Source organism: Podarcis gaigeae, assembly GCF_964106915.1.
Source record: "Podarcis gaigeae genome assembly, chromosome: 11".
Lineage (NCBI taxonomy): Eukaryota > Metazoa > Chordata > Lepidosauria > Squamata > Lacertidae > Podarcis > Podarcis gaigeae.
In genome coordinates this window covers 41,176,740-41,199,740 of record NC_139687.1, presented here as the reverse complement: position 1 = coordinate 41,199,740, position 23,001 = coordinate 41,176,740, and the positions used below count along the sequence as shown (strand labels likewise).

Below are 23,001 nucleotides of genomic sequence, written 5' to 3'. Positions count from 1 at the left end.
CTTTAACATTCATCAAGGCAGACAAAAGAAGGGCTTCTTCAAACAATGCAGTGATGACTGCTAGCTTAGATAGATTTAAAGTGGGGTTAGACAAATTTATGGGGGTCAGGTCTATCAGTGGTGATAACAGCCTCAGGGAATGTCCAGATCTCTCTAAATTCCCCTGAATTCTGGGATTCCCACATGCACCTGGACAGTCACAACGAAAAACAGGATGCTGGACTCAATAGTTTATTGCTCTGATCCACCAGCGTTCTTCTTATTTCTATTAAATATCACCCCCCCATTTTCCCCCTATATTTGAGCAAGAAATCCCCACATTTTCATGCCCTTTGCCATTTAAGAAACGAACAAGCAAATAACCTTCGGTAGCTTTGAATCTGACACACCTGAACAAAGTTTGTTTGAGGAGAAAGAGAAATTGATGAATTGATAGTTGTGATTCTCAAGACAGACATCAGGCTGGTGCCTTCACTGTACTGCTAAAACGGTTTTAATTATAGGATCTGTCCTGTGTTTTTAATTTGGTGTTTAGCTTATCGTTAACTTTAATTACCTTTTGACTGTTTTAAACAATAATTGTTTTGTTTTATTCTTTTGTAAACTGCTCTGAGGTTTTCTTACAGTTAAGCAGAATATAAGCCTTGTGAAATAATAAATAAAATAAATGATAGCACTTTGGAACTTAAATCAGCAATAACATATGCATGGCTTGGTCTCAAAGCATGATAACTGCTACACCTATGATGGTGTGTGAAAAGTCAACCTCTTCAGCTGCTCCTCTCCAGAACTGGATTTCACAAAAGTCACCTATCCAGCAGTGTGGATATTTAAAGAGTAAATTTCCAGTGGGGCCTAGCATTCTTAGGTTGTGGAATAGATCCTATGCATTTTGCAAAGCAGTTTTATTTTCTGTATTTAAAATACATGGAGATGGGCACTGAGGAGGGAGAACCTACAAGCACTGCTTTGTTCAAAACCATGTTGGGCCACTAAACCTCTCCAGTTTTCTATTGTCAAGGCACAGTAAACTGCAGAAATTCAGAATTAGCAGCTGTAAGTGCTACAAGAAAGGCATCTTCTACTCTCTGCTGCCCTCTCGTGGATTTTTAAGTGTATTTTACTATTTGCTATGCAAGTGGAGAGGGACGCGGGTGGCGCTGTGGGTAAAAGCCTCAGCGCCTAGGGCTTGCCGATCAAAAGGTCGGCGGTTCGAATCCCTGCGGCGGGGTGCGCTCCCGCTGCTCAGTCCCAGCGCCTGCCAACCTAGCAGTTCGAAAGCACCCCTGGGTGCAAGTAGATAAATAGGGACCGCTTCCTAGCGGGAAGGTAAACGGCGTTTCCGTGTGCGGCTCTGGCTCGCCAGATGCAGCTTTGTCACGCTGGCCACGTGACCCGGAAGTGTCTTCGGACAGCGCTGGCCCCTGGCCTCTTAAGTGAGATGGGTGCACAACCCCAGAGTCTGTCAAGACTGGCCCGTACGGGCAGGGGTACCTTTACCTTTACCTTTATGCAAGTGGAGAAGGCAAAAAGAAAGTGCCCTTCTTTTACTCAAGTAATCAATTTCTACTGCAGCCATATTGTTGGCATCCATCCGTCATGAGAGACAATGGAGCGCTCCTCCAGGGGTGAAGTCAAACAGCTACATTAGCAGCTCCAGCTCTGATGGCCTTCTGGCGGTTCCCTCGCTGCGAGAAGTGAGACTGCAGGGAACCAGGCAGAGGGCCTTCTTGGTAGTGGCGCCCGCCCTGTGGAACGCCCTCCCACCACATGTCAAGGAAATAAACAACTATCTGACTTTTAGAAGACATCTGAAGGCAACCCTGTTTAGGGAAGTTTTTAATGTTTGACGTTTTATCATGTTTTTAATATTCTGTTGGAAGCCGCCCAATAATATATTATTATTATTATTATTATTATTATTATTATTATTATTATTATTATTACATTTGCCAGAAAAATAAAGAACAGGACAGTGGCAGTCCTGAAGAACTTAAAGTCCAAGTTTTAACAACTGGGAAGAGAATAAAGAGAGGGCATATGTTTGCAACAGGAACGGGAAACCTGATTTTTAGAAAGAGCGTTAAATTAAAGTAATTTGGTTTGATTTGTAATGATTTGGAAAATTAATAAAAATAATTTTAAAAAGAGAGAATAAAGAGAGGGCAGAAAGAGGAAGAGATGACTGTGAACAAACTGGCCTGTGTTAGTTGATGAAAAGCTGAAGTGTAAGAATGACATAGACCTCTAAGATTCCGACATAATAATACTTTGTTTGCCTTCTGCAGTCTGAGCACAGGCACATATTTTCAAGACTTTTGGCATAATCACAAAGGTTGAAAAATGTATTTTTATAAAAAGACAGCAGACAGAGGAGAGGCAGGAAGAGCAGTTCTTGCCATTTTCAGCGTTCACCCTTCCCAATTATTCTGGACAGTACTATGCGCAATGGCAACCTCTCTTCCTACTTCTGCTGAACTGAAGTCTGAGGTGGTGGAAGAGAACACCACACAGCTGCTTTCAACTGGGAGAAGCTGGTTTCATTGGGAGGGCCCTAAATGAAAATGGTGGTGCAATTTCACTCCCCTAGCCTTTAAACTGAAAATCTATGGCCATGGAAGAGGCACACAGTGACTGCATATTAACTCTGGAGAATGCTGCGGGCTGCAGTCCATTTTTGCCTTTAATCACAACAAAGAGTATTGTGGCACTTTAAAGGTTGGTTGGCATCCATCAGACTCGAGAGACAATGGAAACTTAAAGACTAACAAATGTATTATGGCATAAGCTTTCGTGTACTTGAGCCCCTGCCATCAGATGGCAAGGGGTGAAACCTTAGTTAGTGTGCATACAAAATTGTAAGGTGGGAATTGAATGAGATACAGAAATGATAGCCACTGATCATTAGAGCTTAAAGGCATGTTTTAAAAATAGACACACCTTTTACAGCATTGCCAAGATGATTGTATTGTTATGAGTTTTGGGGCTAGAAGCTGAAAGCAGCTGGAAGTGAGTGAGAGCGGTGCTTGATTTCTGTTTGAATCCAAGGCTGTCGCTATGGGAAAAGCAAGACCCCTCTTGGGATGCTAATGCTGTAAGCCCCTCCATCGTAGGCTCAGGTTGCATATGTGTGTAAATAAACCAAATATTTCTGTTCTCCCTCATTCCAAAGGAAACCCAAACCCTAGGCAAGCACCTGCAACCCCTGGAATCTCACACTGCTCAGAGATCACGGTGGAGAGCAACAGTATGAATTAGTGGATCAGGGAACCCTTCACAAGAAACCGTCTTGATAGTCCAGATATCCAGGTACTGGTAAGCTGATGAACACATTAAAATGTGTGTGTGTGTGTGGGGAATCATTTGTCTTGAATTTAACTCACAAGTGGTGGCATCAGTTGCTTTATACCACCAAGCTCAATGCCGTCACTTGGGGCTTAAATTAATCAATACTGACTGGGGTCTGTGCACCTTAGGGACCCCTCCTTCCTGCTCCATTATATCTATGTGGGGAGTGATGCCCCATGCACTGTTTTGTACGGAAGTTAGTCCTGTAAGAGCACAGTGCCACACAGTGCAATACTCCGCTAAGAGGAGCATGCCTGGCTATTCATCTGCTGGATTTTCGGTGCATAGCCAAAGTGCAACTTTTTTCCAAAGTTGTTTTATGCTTGTTTTCTGGCTGCTGCACATGTTTTTTCATCTTTTCTTTGGCTAGGTTTTAAGCAAGCTGCATTTTGTTTTGGTGTATTTTTTTAAAAAAAATTAAGTGATTTGAATGGCATTTTTCCTGGATATACGCCACATTTAGGCACTATCCTGATGGCAAAGAACACAGCCTACACAGCCTTGAAATAATAAAAATAGTGGACTAACAATTATTATTATTATTAGAGACAAACTGAATCCACCCCCATCACCTCCCTCAGGTGAGGCACATAGAAAAGGGCATCTGATGAAGATCACAGAGTCTGAGCTGGTCCATGTGAGGGAAATGGTCATTATTGTTATTATTATTGAGATAGTGGGGTCCTGAACCACCAAAGACTTTATAGGTCAAAATCAGCACTTTGAGCTGAGCACAGAAAATACCCAATAAGTCACAGTGGCAGTTGGGAAAATGCCAATGAAAAAGAAACTTTAATGAAACCTCCTTAAGCCTTAGCATTTTGTTTGATTGCTTCAGTGCAAATCATGGGCCTGATCCAGTCAAAGTCAAGCATCAGAATCCCATTGGTCTGAAGGGAGAGTTAAACCAAGTGTTTAAATTTCTACCATTGAGAACAAATGAGGCTTAAAAGTGCTTAACTCTGGCTGGACTGTGCCCAACGTGTATTATCCACCGAAGGCTTTATTTAATAAGCACGCTTCGGTGAACCTAAACTATGACTCACTGGAAGGGGGAAACACCTTTTTGGCTAGAGAGCAAAGAAGGCAAGTCAGAAAGATTTTAAAGAAGATACACAGCCGGGGCGTGTTGTGTGTGGTGCTATTCACAGCCTGCAGTTACCACCAGTACAAACAACAGAAGAGGGAAATGGGGTCAGCAAGTGGGGGTGGTCATGGATCGGAAGAAAAGGGATACCCCCCGATTGAGAATGCTATTGGGCACACCAGCGGGTAGACTGCGGTGGAAATAGAAGCTCCAGGGCAGCAATTTAGATCGGGAGAAGCCCTTAGGGGAAAGGGTTTAGTACAGCTCCCCTGCGCCAAGCCCTCTCCCACCACAGCCGATTTGAATTAAAAATAAACAAATCAGTCATGGATCTCCCAAATTTTTGCCTTGTTTAGCCTACAGCTTTTCTGTAACAATTCTGCGCACACATCCAATGGAAAATACTCGGGCAAAATTCAGATACTAGCTGGAGATACTATCAGGTTTCATGAGGTGTTTCACTATTCTGGGCTCCTTAATGAAGGGCTCCAGACTTCCTTTATTCCCATCATTCCCCCTCTTGTCTTTCCTGGCCCTGGCCGGCATTGCTCTTAATTTTTGCCCTTCTGGCCTCAGACAAACGGAGACCTCACCTGTACAGCTGTTTCTCTATCTTGGTTCCTTGGCCTGCAGAGGTAGAGCAACAGCAGGGAAACTTACTAGCAGCAAAAGACGGCACTTCAAACACCTCTGGCAATAATCTGTGAGGAGGAAAGCTGGCGCCAAATTTCTAAATTGGTGTAGGAAGGGGGAGGGAAGCCCGCACCATCCCTTCTGCCTTCCTTGGCGCTCAGCCTTCATATAACGTGCATTGCCACAACTACCAGGGTTTTATGTGCCCCGAGGAGAGATTCTATGCTTGTGCCACTCAGTCTGTTGTTATGGTAACACCTATAACATCAAATGCAGCATTATGACTAGGGATGGGCCCACCAGTTCAGGCAAAGGACCATCTGAGCCAAACCTCTGGTACATCTCACAGCTTTGGGTTGGCTTCGCATTTCCTTCAGCATGCTGGAGCCAAACCGTTCAGGCACCAAAGCACACCCATTAATTTGAAGTCTAGGCCTGGTAAAACTGGTAGGTTTTCTGACGGAAGTGAAGGAAGGCATTACAGAGGCCTGCGTGACTCTTCCAGAGAAAAATTGGTACTAAGTCCCACACTGCCTCCCCTTTTAAAGAGTTTTTCCAAAAGTCCCTTAAAGGACTTTTTAGTTTGCAATGCAGTTGCAATGCAGCAATAAAAACAACTTATTGCTTATGGACACAAGTCTTTTAAGTTGCTGAGGACTCCAAGGAATTAAAACAAAGAGAAAATGTCAGGCTGGTATCTAATTTAAAGGACTACAATAAACCTTCAGGGGCTGTTTGGTTCTTACCCTTAGCTACAACCAGTGCTTTTTTTCCCTTAAAAAAATGTTTAGGGGTACTCTCATTTTGACTCAAGAAAATCACCATTTTATAGTTGAAATCGGGGAAAATAAATACAGTAAATGGACAAATGGACAAAGATTCACAAAATGTTTAGGGGCATGCGTCCCCCCAGAAAAAAGCACTGGCTACAGCTGTGGGAAAGGTATTAATACCAACCATACTATAGACTATGAGTGGTTCCAGACTAGCCAAGCATAAGTTCAATTCATACTGATACATGCAATAAATGCAAAACAAAAAAACTGCATGCGGTATGTGATTTTTGCTGCGTACAGCTGTTACAGGAATGGCACAGAAGCTGAGAACATTTGATAAGTCTTCTGGATCAGGTCAACAACCCATCCAGGCCAACATCCTATTCTCACAGTCGCTGGCCAGATGCCTAAGAAAAGCACAACAGCACTCTGTCTACCTGTGATTCCCAGCATTTGGTCTTCAGAAGCATTACTGCCTCTGACTGTGCAGGCAGAGCATAGCCATCGTGACCAGTAGCTACTGATAGCCACCTCCTCCGTGAATTTGCCTTATCCTCTTTAAAAACCATGTAAGTTGGTGACCATAGCTACTTCTCCCAGCAGCATATTTGATGGTGTGAAGAAGTACTTTCATTAGTTTGTCCTGAATTTTCAAACATTCGGCTTTACTACTGTTGTTGTTGTTGTTGCTTACATTTCTATACCACCTTTATCTTCCAAGGATCTCAAGGTGGTCTCCTCCCCCCCCCCCATTTAATCTTCATAAGAACCCTTTGAGGTAGGTCAGGCTAAGTGAAGGTGACTGGCCCAAAGTCACCCATTGAGCTCCATGACTGAGCGGCATTCAAACCTTGCTCTCCAAAGTCCTGGTCCAACATTCTAACCATTCCGCCACACTAGTGTTATGGAGAAGGGCCACAGCACAGTGGTGGAGAACTCGCCTTGCATGCAGAGGGCTCCTGGTTCAAGCCCTGGTGTGAGAGCTTTCTCACACTAGGTATATACCCCTCTATCACATCTCCTCTTACACGCCTTTCCTCTAAACTCAAAAGCCCCAAATGTGGCAATCTTTCTTCATAGGGGAGTTGCCCCATCCACCTAATCATTGGGGTTGCCCCTCTCTGAACCTTTCCCAGCTCTGCAATATTCTTCTTGAGGCAAGGGTGATGAGGTGAGCTGGGCACACCCCATCCACCAGTTCACACTGCTCTGTAAATTATGAAGGTGCTGAATTATCTTTTAACTCAGGGGTTTGACAAGAAGCTTCACCTGTATTAACCCGCCTTTGTGGACTCATCTAGACCAGAATTTTAATCATGCATAATATTAAGTGGTAAGCGCAGACGAGGGCATCCTTTAAAAAGTTAACCACAACCATAAACCTGAGAGTTCCTGTCTGTGACAAGTACCAAGGCATTTTCTACACTGATTTAGCAACAATAGCATTTTCAAAGATGGGCTTTTCTAGTAACTGAGGGCCAAGCTAGATGAGATGCTGTTCGCACAATTAGCAATAGCAGTGAAGGGTTTTTAAAAAGTAAATTGCAGAAATTGATACCTCAATCACAGAAAGAACATGGGGTGGCGGCAGAGGGTTAAGGCATCCTACCTCTCTCACCAGGTCCTGATTCGGACTGGTACAGCCACACACAATACGAATCTACTTTTTAAAGCCACATAAGGAGACCAGGTTCTTGGCCCATTCAGTCCAGCATCCTCTTCACATAGTGGCCAACCAAAAACCTATGGGAAGCTTGACTGCAGGACCTAAGCACAAGAGTCGTCTCCCCACCGGTTGTTTTCCAGCAACTGGAGCTCAGAAGCATATTGCCTCTGCCCATGGATGTGGCGCATATCCAGTCAGGCCATCCCTAATTGTGTGAATGGTGTCGCACGTAGTTCAGACATCAGACTGGCAAACACTTAATTCGCTCCCAGGTATGTGTAAAGGGGCAATCCCTCTCTCACACAAATATTGCTGTTCTATTCCATGGTAGGTGAAGTGAGGCAAAGCTAACATATTGAAACAGAAGTTGAAGTCTCAGCTACTGAAAACAATGGGGTCGACAATCTGCTATGAATGTTGGAGGATTACCGCCATCATCATGACTTTATGTAACCAATACAATTTTCAAAAGCGGTGTCCCGAGCACACTCAGACCAAAGAGGGCAAATGGCGGGTAGTTTCTAATTCTCTATGGACTAAGCACGTGCTTACAGTAGTTCCAAAGGTGCACAGAACTTGCACATACATGCTTCTTGCGATTAAGTAGCTGGCACCCCTTCCCTCCCCAGGCTTGTGCTCTGGGATGGACTGCTGGAGGATAACCACACCTCCAGCCACGCATGTGCAAGCAACCTTGTGGTCATTATCGGAGGGCCTTCTTCAGTTGCCTCCCCCATGGGAGGTCCGGAGGGTGGCAGCACAGAATGGGCCTTTTCTGCAGAGGCTCCCTGTTCTTGGAATGCTCTCCCCAGGGAGACCTGCCTGCCACCTTCATTACATGTCTTTAGGCGCCAGGTGAAAACGTTTCTGCAACCAGGCATTTGGCTGATAAACATTCCATTCCATCATGTCTATGGGTAGCAGGCCCAGCTATACGTTAGCAGGCCTGGAGCTCTGTATTCCTTGTTTGCGATATTTATACCCCAGTTTTCATTTCTCAGTGAAAATACAGGCAGAGAACAAAGGGTTTTCCAGGTGGTGTCCCATCCAGGCACTAAACAGGCCCAGCTCTGGCTTAGTTTCAGCAAGGTGGGCTCCCTGTCATGTTCATTCCCATTGAAATTATTGCCCCGACCAGCAGGCATACGGGCAATAACAGCTGCGAGTTGCCCATTATGCTAATTTCCCACAATGCCTCAATGCAGCACCACTCCAAGGCATTGCGCTCAGTTAACACACGTCTACAAGTATTTTACAAACCAACTATGTATCATCCAGACTATAGAAAGGTGTGGCCCAAAGCTTTCCAAACCGTGTGTCATGACACGTTAGTGTGCCGGCTGCAGTGTGTGGGCGTGTCGTGTAAATGCTCCCCACACTCCTCTCCTCCCAGGGCTGGAAAGGGACTAGTTTAACCTCTGGTTTGCTAGTAAAACTGAATTATAAGACAATACAATCTCATCAAAAAGGTGTGACCAAATCAAGCCACATTAAGTTGTCTTACCTGTTATGGTCGCTTTGTTGATGGATGGTTGGTTACACATGGGTGACCGTCTGATAGAAAAGAGGGGGAAAATGTAAGTCCTCAGCATAAAACCATTTTTATCAGTGTCACTGGTGATTTTGGGGGCAGGGGGGTAAGGATCATGACATCAGCACAGAATTAAGCTGCCACAGGCATCAGGAAGGGAATGGGAGAATTGAACATGTGGTTGCAATTTCATCTGTGGCCATGCATTTGATGCCACTTGCAATTTTGGACTCGTGAGAAAAGGTTAGCATGGACAGTGCAGGACATGCATTTGGCCAGAAGCCATTCCAAACCTAAAACTAGCAGCTAGCTCACCATGTGTACAGCCAAGCTCACTGCAGTGACCTTTCTCTATGCTGCTATGTATCAGTGTACATCAGCACACAGCCATGCTGGCTGAGACTCATGGGAGTTGTAGTCTGAACAGCTGAAGGACACCAGGTGGAGGAAGGCTAGTGTACATGGTAGAACGGAGTAATGACACAAAACGAAGGGAGATGTTGACATTCCTGCTGGTAACTGATCATTCAGAAATTGTTAAATGGTGGCATTCTGCAGCAGGCCTGTCAACAGATTCACAATATGCTCAGGTGTGGTGTGTTGCTCTGGCCCAGAAATTGACTTGTCAAGTCAGGGCAGCCAAAGGCAAGAGGAGTCCTTTATCCTATTACAACACTCGACATCCATTCATCTTCCATATGACAGGGTGATCAATTGAGACCACCTCCTCAGACCTCCAGAAACATCTGCAGGGACTTATTGGACTAGACTTAAATGTGCATTATAAACTTGTTCTATGTCATGGTTCTAACTTCAAGCTGCTGTTATGCTTCCCCCCCCCCCAAGAAATGACAGACTAGCTGCTATCGTTGTTGCTTATTGTATTGTATTTTGTATTAGGTTTATTATATGTGGAAAAAGCAATAAAGCAAAAATGAAGGGGGCATTAACTCAAAACGTTAGGAAGCAGGAAAAGGCCACACTTACTTGCTAGGTGCTCGATCCGGCAGGTTGGTTAATGCAGCAAAATTATTCCGTACAGTACGTAAGCTGGCCAGCACCTGTAGCAAATAAAGCGGATGCTTCATTCTCAGTTTCACCAGGTGTGCTACCCATCTCTCTCTGCTCCATTGGTCAACAAGCCGAAGGCTTTCTAAACAATCTCTTAAAACTTTCCAGGATTATTTTGGTGTCTGAAGCCTTTGACCGTTACTTCACAATGAAGCTTTTGAAATGCAAGAACAATCATTTTGTCGCTTTCCTTCTCACAAAAGAAGCCATTATCTGTTTAAAAAGCAGCCTTGTTCAAAGAAGACAAAAATTCTGTATAAAACAATCTTTGTTTCTCTGAAATTACAGCGCTTTGAAAAGAATGGTCTACTGATGTCCAGTGCCATTTGCACCAGAATTATCCCAGCAGTTAACAACTGCACAATAAGATCCTCTCACACTTGACATTCATATAAAGTTGTTATCAAATAAATCCACATCACCCTGATTTGCTGGCACCAAACAGGTGCGTGTGTGTGTGCACATGCACAAACATTGGAAGCACACCTTTAAGTACCTGGACTGGAATAGTTGATGGAATAGTTTAGATCTAGTGATCTAAAATGGCAACAGTTTGGGGCATAGAAGCTCAAATGCACTAGTACCTTGCACATTCACAAACTGCTGGTGTGGCACTGCTGATCACCTGTGTTGGGGCAAAGATGGCAAACAGTGTGCCCTTGCTTCAGACCCTCATTAAGAGGTGTTTTGCACCTTCAGGGCTCACCATGCTTCAAAATCAGTTCACTGAACAGCATGGCAGTCTGATGTTCAAAGAAAAGAAGTTTCTTTTGTAAGAAAACTCCCACCTACCCACCCTTCCACTGGGTTATTGCATTTTCTTTGTGTGAGTCTATGCAGCTCCTTAGAGAGCCAGTTTAATATAACAACTAGCATGTCAGATTAGGACTAGGGAGAGCTGGCTTCAAATCCCCACACAGCCATGAACTCACTGAGTGATCTTGGGCCGGTTCCGAACTTCCAGGCTGGGGACACACCATGCGCTTAAAGCGTATCCCCCTCCAAAGGATCATGGGAACTGTAGTTTGCACCTCACAGCCACAGTTCCCAGCACCCTTAACAAATCACAATTCCCAGGACCCCTTTCTGGGGGAGGGGTGTGTGCTTCAAATGTATAGGGAGAATGCAGCCTCAGTTTAGTGCAAGCTTCCTCAATCTCACCTCTCCAGATGTTTTTGGCCTACAACTCCCATGACCCCTAGCTAGCAGGACCAGTGGTCAGGGATGATGGGAACTGTAGTCTTGAAACATCTGGAGGGCCAAGGTTGAGGAAGCCTGGTTTAGTGTTACTGTGAGGATAAAATTGGGAGGCACAATCATGTCTGCTACTTTGAGGACTACTCTATGTCTACTACATAGAGGAAAGGTGGGGTACAAATGTAGCAAACAAATACAGTGGTATTTGTTTAAGAACCGTTTAAGTGGTTTAAAAACAGCCCTGTTTGCAAACTATTCGGTATAAGAACTTCGCAAAACCAGAAGTAGAGTTCCGGTTAGCAAACTTTACCTCGATCTACGAACGGAATCTGAACGGTGGAAGGGCACCAGCGGCGGGAGGCCTCATTAGGGAAAGCACACTTTGTTTAAGAACGGCTTTGGTTTAAGAACAGATTTCCGGAACGGATTAAGTTCGTAAACCGAGGTACCACTGTAAATAACACTTAGATGGTAGACACCATCAGATTTCTTTCTAAGCACCTCTAAGCAATACAAGTTAGCCATGGAAGTGGTTCCATTTCAGAATGTTATTTTTGGAACATCATAGTAATAATAACAAAAGCTGTAGCTCATTCAAAACCTGAAAACAGTTCCCCCCGTTTGATCCTTTCATATATGGCTACATCATGGCATGTGGAGCCTACCTGAGCAAACGGTGTCACAATCAAGTCATCTCCATGTCTGAAAAATAAAACAAACAGCAAAGTAATCAGTATCAGATGGCTTTGCTCCCCTCCATCAGGTTCAAAACGATACATTATTCTTTATTCATCTTGTCCTCAACTACTTTCTCACCGTGGATTCATTCCAGCTGTGCTATCTGAAGTAACTTTGGGGTGGACAAGCACCTATGGCTCCAGTGTGGCTTTTTTAAGACTTGCACACAGCTGTAGAGAACAGATAAATGAGCAAAGATTGAGTGCTCAGGGTTGTGCTCCTTTAAACTCAGGGAAATCCTGCATCCCCAAAAAACAAGCCAGGCATGCCGCAGCAGTTGGCAGCGCCCACAGTTACTTTTCATTGGAGCGTCCAGCCCACTGGAACACCAAAAGTGATTAGCATTAAGTGTTAACGAAAGGATAACCATTTGCGAGGTTCGGACAAGCTAGTAACTGCAGATGACAGGGAAGTGTTTCATAGGCTAATAAAAACCCAGTAAAACTTTTCAACTGACTCACATGTCCTCAGTGTTACGGAGAGTGTGCTGTTGCTGGAGCAACCGTACCCACATCACACTGTGACGTAGGAGTAAAGTTATCAGGGTGACGTCTCTTAGCCAGAGGGGGGGAGGGGGAAGCAAGGAGGTCACCCAGACTCTTGCAGGGGAAAAACACCTTCCGTCAAGCCCAAAGTATTTATCACTCTCATATAAATAAAACTGCAGAGTAACACAAAAGTTGGCACATGGGTTATATAGGAGTCTTTTCCTCTTAAGTTACTAGGGTCATTGGCCAACCTAAGAAGGACATCAACTGGAGAGATTACATAATATATAAAATCACTCATTTTTAATTTATTTTTTTTAATGGAAATGCTCTCGAAGAGGGAAACATTCAGGCCAAGCTTTCCAGCACATTCTCACAAACTCCGGCAACCCATAATTGAATAAAAGTAAGACCTGCCAAAACATGCTTTGGGTAGATTTCAAACAATTCTGTGAAGAGCTAATTCCAGACGTAACCAACTGCAAGAATGCAGCCTATGGCTCCATCTCTGACTGCGAGGGAAGAGGAACCCTCGTAAAGGAGCACAAATTGAACTGTTGCTGTTGCTATCTAGGATGAAAGACATGATTCTACTTAACGTCTGATACACAATCCTAGGATGGTGCTGTTGTGGTTTACATTGATGTCCTGTTTTCCCCCCTGTTACCTGCTCTGCAAGCCTCTGCAAGACATCCCCAGAAGATTCAACGCTATAGAGGATCATTGGAGCAACAACTAAACTCTGGTTCTATCATGAGAACGAGGCAGGCATATGAATAGCTCTTTTAACAAGCAAATCAGACCTTTCTTCTTGTTTCTGCTCACAGCAAGACTGTGAGATAGGTCAACCTCCTTTCCATTTTACAGACTTCTTGAAGCCACATAATAATTCCATGCTCAAAATAGGGGGATGTAAAACCAGACTCTGTAAAGTCAAGTGAGACCCTAGGGAGGGCTGAAAGGGGAAAATGACCCAACATGGCAGACTCTCAACATCTAAACAAAATCAAAACCTCTACCAAAGACAAGAAAACCAGAACTACCTCGCTGTCTCTTAAGCAGGCACAAACACGTTCACATGAATTGCCCTAACACTATAATCACCACACCAAGCTAGAGGAAGTCTGGCACCAATGAAGAAGCAATACAATATTTAAATGGTCTTATGAAACATACCTTCAAACTGGCTATTAGAGGCATGACAAATCAGCTGAGAGTTAAGTGCTATTAAACCCAAGAGTCCATTAAATCCATGTTAACTGCTCTCGATTTGAGAGGGCAGCAACTATCAGTCTGGAGGACTAATCCAGCCCACTGGTTAGGGAACAGTCGCCAGTCAGAGAATTGTAGAGTTGGAAAGGGCCATGAGAGTCATCTCCCTGCAATGCAGGAATCTTTTGCCCAATGTAGGGCTTGAACCCATGACCTTGAGATTGGGAATCTCATGCTCTACTGAATTAGCTATATGGGAAGTGCAAGTGCCAAGTGTAGTGACACTCATAGGTAAAGAGATACCCTTGCTGTTGCCCTGCAAATCATCCAGCCATCTTCTGACAGACCCCAATCTACTCCCTGCCTGCCTCTGATCTTGGTAATCGGGCAGCACTCGTCAGTCTCCTGCAGGGAGTCACTGCTGTCAAGTGCACACTGTGGTCGGAGTAGATCCACCATCAAATCTCCAAATCATTTTCTTTATTTTTAAAAAAAGGAATCAGGGGTGGGGAATCTCTAACCTGCAAGCCAATCTTGGCCTGCCAGGGGATTCAGTTTGGCCTGCCAGGTCAGTTTCCCCAAACCAATGGTCCCCCAGCCATTAGCAGACATCCCTTGTGACGTCCGCTGATGGGTTGGAGGGTGGGGTTAAATCTGTATCACTGGCTACATAGAATGAAAGGGTTTAAGGTCAGTGAGAGGAGGATTGGTTTGAGAAGATATTGAATTATTTGAGTAGGTTTGAACAATTTGGGGCAATTAAAATGTTAAAAGTTAAAATGTGGAAGGAGGAGTGCTAAGGTATACAGAAGAGTACATATGGTTGATTTGAAGATGTTATTATTGAATATTATTGAATACCGTATGTAGTTTATTGAATAGGTATATTATTGAATGTTGTATACCCAATGTATCAGCCGCCTGGGGGTTTCACTGTTTGTGTTTTGGTAACTGGTAATTTTATTATCTATATCTATATCATCTATATATCTATATCTGTATCACTGGCTCTGCAGAAGTGCATAGCCATAGAATTGTAGACCTGGAAGGGACCCTGTGGGTCATCTAGTCTAACCCGCTGCAATGCAGGAATCACAACTAAAGCATTCTTGACAGATGGCCCTTCAATATCTCAATAGCTCTAAAAAGATTGATAGATATACATACCACACATACATATCACAAATATTCATTTGCTTATGTTTTCAAAAGGTCAGATTAAAAAGTGTATCCACCATGCTCAAGTCTGTAGACTAACATACTATATATATTTTAAATGTGTTTATGGGAGGGGGTGGTTACGGGCTTTTTATTATGTATTTTGTGTTTTTATCTTGCCTTTGAATGCTGTGCACCACCCTGAGATCTATGGGAGAAGGATGGTATACAAAGCTAATAAATAATAATCAGCACAGCACATTGGTCCAGTATACCTGAAGGAGCATCTCCACCCCCATTGTTCATCCCGGACATTGAGGACCAGTGCCGAGGGCCTTCTGGCGGTTCCCTCGCTGCGAGAAGTGAGGTTACAGGGAACCAGGCAGAGGGCCTTCTTGGTAGTGGCACCCGTCCTGTAGAATGCCTTCCCATCAGATGTCACAGAGAAGAACAACTACAGTGGTGCCTCGCAAGACAAAATAAATCCGTTCCGCGAGTCTCTTCGTCTTGCGGTTTTTTGTCTTGCGAAGCACGGCTATTAACAGCTTAGCGGCTTTAAGAAAAAGGAAACAAACTCGCAAGAACTCGCAAGACGTTTCATCTTGCAAAGCAAGCCCATAGGGAAAATCGTCTAGCGAAGCGACGCAAAAACCGAAAAACCCTTTCGTCTTGCGCGTTTTTCGTTTTGCGAGGCATTCGTCTTGCGGGGCACCACTGTACCAGACTTTTAGAGGACATCTGAAGGCAGCCCTGTTTAGGGAAGCTTTTAATGTTTGATGCATTACTGTATTTTAATATTTTGTTGGAAGTCACCCAGAGTGGCTGGGGAAGCCTAGCCAGATGGGCAGTGTATAAATAATAAATTGTTGTTGTTCCGTTTTTCCCTGAACATACATAAACATGATGTGGGATCACACCCACTAGCCTTTGGCTTCGTGTGTTTGGCATGATCTGCAAAGAAGCCCACTGGCATATGACATATGTGTGCACAGGCTTTGCACAAGCAAGGAGATTCCCTTGAATTTGGACCCTGCGGTGGCAAAGCACCTGCCTTGAATGCAGAAGGTGGATAGCTCAGTTGCTTAGAGCATGATGCTGACTATGTCAAGGTTGCAAGTCCAACCCTGTAAGGGAAAGCTGCATATTCCTGTATTCCTGAATTGCAGGGGGTTGGACTAGATGATCCTCAGGAACCCCTCCCAACCCTATGATTCTATGAGCTAGCCCCCTCTATGAGAAGGCTAGTAAACAACCTGTCTGAAATTGGCAGGAGCCGCTGACAGCCGATATACAGACCATACCGAGTTTATGCTTCAGTTTTGTGTGTTCCAATGAATAAGCAGCATCCCAGATTGCACATACAGAACCTACACACTTTGCACGTCCTTAGGGTAGAATAACAGAATTGGAAGGTACTTCGTATGTCATCTAACCCCTTGCCAATGCAAGGGACACCCCCCCCCAGCATCCCTTTATAAGATAAGGTGGCCATATGGCATCTGCTTAAAAACTAATGAAGGAGAGCCCATCATCTTCAAAATCTGTCTCTTCCCCTGAAAAGCAGCTGCTACATCCTAGAAGCTCTTCCTAATGTTTAGTCTAAATCCTTTTAAATTTTATTCAGTATTGTGTAAAGACAATGTCTTCCTAATCCACTACAGGTGTCAATCAGCTTAGTTATGCTAGGCCGATTGTCCTGTCGCTGCTCATTTTGCATACATTTAACCAATAAATTGTATTTTCACATCCTGCCCCCTGACTTGATTCCATTGTTTTCAACCTTTTATCCATTCCTAGATAAGCCTGATAACGAAGGATGGCATTTCTTGCACCTGATGAAGCAGATTCTAGACCACGGAAGCTTATGCCATGTGAATTTGAAAGACCTTTCAGACACTGCGTTAAATACTTACATATCACTGGCGATGGAGGAGTTCCTGGACATAGACTTTGGAGAGAGGTCATAGTCACTATCGGACCGGTAGAGGAAGGATTCCCTCCGTTGACTGTGAACAAAGTTAGCCTGGAGAATGAGCCCCGATCCGGGGCTTGTCATGGGATCCAAGGGACTCCGTCCCGATGAGGTGCCATTGTCGACGTCGAAACTGCAATAAAGGAAGATAAGTTCAACACCACAGAGCTAAGAGATCTGTGAGCCACACACATGAAAAAAGCTACTACCAAGGAATTCTTCTGCTACTTGGAAATCTCTTCCTCCTGGACAAAACCATAGTTGGTCATTAAATTACAGTGGTGCCTCGCAAGACGAAAAGAATCCGTTCTGCGTGTCTCTTCGTCTAGCGGTTTTTTCGTCTTGCGAAGCAAGCCCATTGACGGATTAGCTGATTAGTGCTATTAGCGCTATTAGCGGCTTATCGGCTTAGCGGATAAGTGGCTTAGCGGCTTAGAAAGGGGGGGGAGGGAAAAAACCCCGCAGGAACTTGCAAGACATTTTTGTCTTGCGAAGCAAGCCCATAGGAAATTCGTTTTGCGAAGCACCTCCAAAACGGAAAACTCTTTCGTCTAGCGAGTTTTCCGTCTTGCGAGGCATTCGTCTTGCGGGGCACCACTGTAATGGCCGATGTCCCTAAGCACATTAGAAATCTTGATAACAAGAAATTACAAAATGAAAGGGAGGCACCGCTATAACAACAACTTCCTTCTGTGCAACTCACAAATGGGAAGAAAACATTTTTATTTACTTTAGCTCAGCAAGATGCCGTGGCAAATTGCACCTCTAACGTGCTGGCAGCACTGGAAACCTTGTATTAGATAAAGTGTCCCTTACTGTCAGTTGTACTTCCTGCAGACAAATATGCTCAAATCACAGCAGTGCAGAAACTGAGACTTAGTTTCCCCCCAACTGTTGGTGATGGGGGAAGCCAGTGGCAGGACTGCTACCACTCCAGACTGCAAATGGGGGCTCCCAGGATGGCATGCTATGCCACCCCAAGAAGGATGTTCTAAATTAGCATAGAAAACTAGAATAGAATCATAGAACTGTAGAGTTGGAAGGGCCTAAGGGGGTCATCTAGTCCAACCCTCTGCAAGGCAGGAATCCAGCCAATGAAATTGTTACATATTTGGGGGTAAACCCTAGAAATTAAGAAACGCCAGGGTTTTGATCGATTGGGATATGGATTTAAGCACAGAACTGTGCCAGAGAGGGAATATAGGAAATTCTTGGGCTGGCTTGTGCAAACCAACCTGGTCCAGCTATGGCTATAAAGAGTACAACAACAGAGGCCATTAACAGTACAAAGGAACTTCTCCACTTGCTCCCAGGTGTGAACAGAAACTGTGGATTTGGGAGGTTGCCAGGTAACTGCTGGAGGGGGAGAAAGGGGTTTTCTGGGAGGAAGAAGAAGGGGAGAAAGAGCTGAGGGCCATCTTTGAGGGAAGCAGCCTGAAGGTTGCCTCTGCAAATGTGTATGCCGTAAGACAGGGGTCAGCAACCTTTTTCAGCCGTGGGCCGGTCCACTGTCCCTCAGACCATGTGGTGGGTCGGAGTAAATTTTTTTGGGGGAATGAATGAATTCCTATGCCCCACAAATAACCCAGAGATGTATTTTAAATAAAAGCACACATTCTACTCATGGAGAAACACCAGGTAGGCCCCACAAATAACCCAGAGAAGCATTTTAAATATAAGGACACATTCTACTCATGTAAAAACACACTGATTCCCGGACCGTCCCCGGGCTGGATTTAGAAGGCAATTGGGCCGGCCCCGGCCCCTGGGCCTTAGGTTGGTGACCCCTGCCGTAAGATCTGGACTCCCTCCGTGCAGACCGAAAGTGTAAATAGGTGAATGAACCATATTTCCTAAAGCACAGCAGTATTTGTTCTAGTCTTGCTGGGACTTCAAGGAACCACTGCTGCCCGACTTAAGCACAGTTCAGAGGGAGCAGGGTCTCCTCCTCCTCAGGGCAGAGGTTTCACAGCTGGCTCCCTCAACTCTTCTGCCGTGGACTCAGGCAGCAGGAAATGGGAAGTGTCAGGGTCAATAATGACGGCAGTAAGTTTTCTTCTTCAGCCTCCTGACAAGTTCTTTTGTCATCTGCCCCATAATCCCTTTTACGGAAGATGCAAAATCTTCATCCCAGGAGGTTGGACCTGCAACTTGCTACAAGGAAGTTGAGACTGCTGAGCTGTGGCCTCCTGTGCAAAGGAAGGTACAGACAGAGCTGCCCCCACCCACAGAAAGGAGCAAGGAACTTATTGCAGGTAGAAAATGCATGTGGGCATTGGAGTCCTTGTGCCCACAAGAGGGCACTAGATGCACTTGACTCAGCGCTGCTACAGTACAGCACCATTCATTTTCAGCGAGCCTTGGATGTTTACTATGCTGCTGAAACAGGAGAGCAATCTAAGCACATTTTAAACTTATCAATACTATGTACTGACAACTGCAGCAAATTCACTTCCATGTACTATGTAGATACAGTAATTTGTTTTCAGCTAAGGCCCAATCCATGCAAAATGACATCCAGCCAGGTGGCCTCAGCTTCCTCCGCCCATCTCTCTTTAGAGCGCTGCAATCACACTATTTGCACCAATCAAACCGCAAGAGAACCCACTCCAGAGAAATAGCTCCCCACACCTGCATTGCTATAGTAATGCATGAAAAGATGCAAGCATTCTTGAGGGCTGAGCTACAGCTTCTTTTTTTCCTGGAATTTCACCAAATAACATTTTTTGCTCAGGCTTATAAGTAATGCAGAACTAAAACTACATGCCCCCCAATCTTATTGATAAGGTTAAAAACCAAACAAATGGGAAATTGCTATTCATGTGAGCTTAATACAGTGGTACCTCGGGTTAGAGACGCTTCGGGTTACAGAAGCTTCGGGTTACAAACTCCGCTAACCAGGAAGTGGTTTGCCCCCGGATAAGAATGGAAATTGTGTGTCAGTGGTGCAATGGCAGCAGGAGGCTCCATTAGCAAAAGCACACCTCAGGTTAAGAACCATTTCAGGTTAAGAACGGACCTCTGGAATGAATTAAGTTCTTAACCCGAGGTACCACTGTATTGCAAATGTGTCACTGGCAATTGATTCAGGGTTTTGTTTTGTTTTAGCTTATGAAATTTTCCATGGAAAGAGTATACCCTCATGGAGGAAAACCTGCAAAGTCGTCAATTTATAATCTGAGACATGAACACACTTGTTTCACAAAGCTACAACATGGAACAGCTGCAATTTGCCAGTAATCCAGGTGTTTCTGTTGCAGTACAAAACTATGGACACTAGATGGGAGTCTAAAACAAGGAAACTGGCTTCTGGCAAATACATTCGTTAATACGGTTTGCTTCCAGACGGGGGCTTAATACTGTAAAAGGGTCATTCAGATATTGCAAGCAGGTTGTTGGCAAATGGGACTACTTTTTAATTCTTCAGAAGGAATAAATCTGGATTAAAAGGGGAGCGGGGATACAGGCTAGTATTTTGACGCTGGCACCGTCATGTGGATGCTGCGATAAAACAAATGCATGTATGAGAAGCACCCAATTGACAATAAACACCCATTTAGAAGCACCCATTGATACAGAGCCATGATGAGTACATCTTGTAAAACATTGTTTCCTAGGACCTATGAACAAAGCAATACCGAAGAGTGACAAGGATTGCAGATGGGGTCAAGAAATCTTGCCAGGTAATGGACATTTCTATAGAACTTCTCAATTTATTGCAATTTAAATGTCTGACCCCATTTGTCAGTTGCTGAATAAGGACTGGGCTGGTAAGATATTAGAATGCTTACCATAATATGTGAAAAAGCATATTTACATGTGGCAGCTCCAGCTCAGCGGTAGAAGAACTGGTTTGTGGGAAGAAGGTTCAATCCCTGCTGCCTCCAGGTGGGGCTGGGAACACAGCCAATCTCAAACCCTGACAAGCCTCTGCCAGTCAGTGTAGACAATACAGAGCTAGATAGCCTGATGATATGATGCAATACAAAGCATCTTCTTATATTCCAGTGTACTTCCAACTGAGATGTTTTCTCTGACCAGTGAATAGCTGCATTCTGTACAAATTTCACCAATTTAGAGGATATATTTAGAAAGCCATATTTGTGGATGATTGGCTGATGCCTTGGAAAATACTACAATATCCATTAAATGGCTGGTGAGTCTGGCCAAAAGGTTGGTTAAATGGTCGGTTTATTGGGGGACAGAAGTCCGCACACCTTTCTTGGTGTGGTGGCATTGCTGGACGGAAGAGGCTTCCCTGGGACCCCGATGGTAGAATTCAAATGGCACTGCCCTTCCTGATAGGTGGCGGGGCATAAGCCCCCATCGCCTATCAGGAGCTGGATCCTAGCCTGCACCCTGCATTGGTGAATGGCGATGCAGGCTGGGCTGTGGGCTATGCCGGGGGGGGGGGAGCCGATGGAGCTGATGGTGGGCTTCCCTCGGATCCATCCCTTGACCATTTAAGCAGCCCACACCTGGGGGACAGCCTGTTTGTTCCCTCGCTGGGTTTCCCCATCCCACCCACCCATGGTTTACGCTTCTAAGTCAATGACTTTGCTGTGGCTACAGTGGTTGCTGTTCTTTACGGGTCAGGTAGGAATTTGCCCACCAGGATAATTGGCTCTTACCTGGTAGTTTTGCCTATCTCATAGCAATTCGTCACAACTGGTTGGGGCAATCCCTTGTTTTGGAGGGGAGGTTGTAATCCCCACCTGCCCCTCCAAATGCTGGGGTATCCCATTAAAGGAATCTGGGGGGGACTGGCCATGTCCGTGTGCCCAGGAGGGTCAGGGCCGAAGGCACTCCCCCAAATGGCGGTCCCTGCGGGGGTCACCCTATTTGATGTACGTCTTAGGAACCCCCGCCTGCATTGACCACACCTCACTTTTGGTGGGTGGGCCGGAAGTATTTCGATTGCCCCACGGCCAAGCCAAATCTTTTTCATCTGTATTCAATAAAGTTGTGGCCTGTTTTTACCCCAAACCCAGTCTTATTGGTCTCTTATTTTTATGGGTTGGGGTATGGGAAGTCCGATGCTGCCTTGTCCTGCAAGTCATTTTTGTTTGGTTTCAGAATGGTTTGAGACAAGCTTTCACTAAAATCCAAACCATCTGCATTTGTTTACGCAAAGGTTGCACCATTTCCATGACATGGAGGCATGCCCTGCCCTCAACTTTCCCAGGACGAATATGACCATGGCTCCATCTAACTACATACTGTTTGGCAGTAGCTCTCCAAGATTTCAAACAAGGGATCTCCCTGAAGATGATAAACTATTGAACCTTAGACCTTTTGTATGAAAAGCTGGGAAAATGCTGGGAAAGATGGAGGGCACAAGGAGAAGGGGACGACCATGAGATGGTTGGACAGTGTTCTCGAAGCTAAAAACATGAGTCTGACCAAACTGCGGGAGGCAGTGGAAGGCAGAAGGGCCTGGCGTGCTCTGGTCCATGGGGTCACGAAGAGTCGGACACGACTAAATGACTAAAGAACAACAACAACATGAAAAGCATGTGCTCTACTGCTGAGTTAAGGCCTTCCCATACATTAAAAACTAGGGCAGTCCATCACATCTCCAGCCGCAGAGTTGAGTGTGCATTATTCCACTGATTGCAGGGGATTTTAATCGCCTAGCAATGCTTTAATTGATTAATTGCATGGATTAATTAATTCAAGCCTGCACCTCTCCTAAGCAAATGAAAAACACTGGATGATTTTGAACATCCTCTGTCGATTCCTAAAAGGCATCAGCTTTACCTGCCTGAACATAAATCAGTTATTCTCCCTGCATGGTCATAAACTTGCAAAGAAGCCTTATTCTAGAGGATAAAAATCCTTTCCTGGTCCAGCGAGCAGGAACCATAGTTCTGCACACTCACTCTGGCGAGTTTAAAGGCCAGCTCTGCATCCCATGGTTTGAAGTAGCCTTGTTTAGAAATTGACCATAGTTTGCGATAAACTGGCCCTGATGACACAACAACTGAGGTCCAAGGAAATGGTGAGAGAAGTAGCTGAAGTCCTCCCCTTGGCCATGTGAGAGGAGGAGAAGAAATGCTGGAGCACACAAACTCAAAGCTCATGGTGGCTCCTTTCTGCTCTTGCATGTCTTGCTAAGCCATGA

At 44.8% G+C, this 23,001-nt stretch overlaps 1 protein-coding gene across 11 annotated transcripts in view; it reads right to left on the bottom strand.

The window, feature by feature from the left end:
• The window catches only part of PDE4D (phosphodiesterase 4D), a 611,966-nt gene that overhangs the window by 99,184 nt on the left and 489,781 nt on the right, over positions 1-23,001 (bottom strand). For 9 of the 11 annotated variants that reach the window (XM_083703504.1, XM_083703503.1, XM_083703505.1 and 6 more), the window contains 4 exons: positions 16,819-17,010; positions 11,975-12,011; positions 10,029-10,102; positions 9,015-9,064 (listed from right to left, as the gene is read on the bottom strand). In XM_083703504.1, the coding sequence (XP_083559630.1) occupies positions 9,015-9,064; positions 10,029-10,102; positions 11,975-12,011; positions 16,819-17,010 (353 nt within the window). Of the gene's footprint in view, positions 1-9,014; positions 9,065-10,028; positions 10,103-11,974; positions 12,012-12,125; positions 12,218-12,344; positions 12,464-16,818; positions 17,011-23,001 lie in introns of those variants that run through there. The other 2 variants (XM_083703500.1, XM_083703502.1) reach the window with 2 other exon arrangements.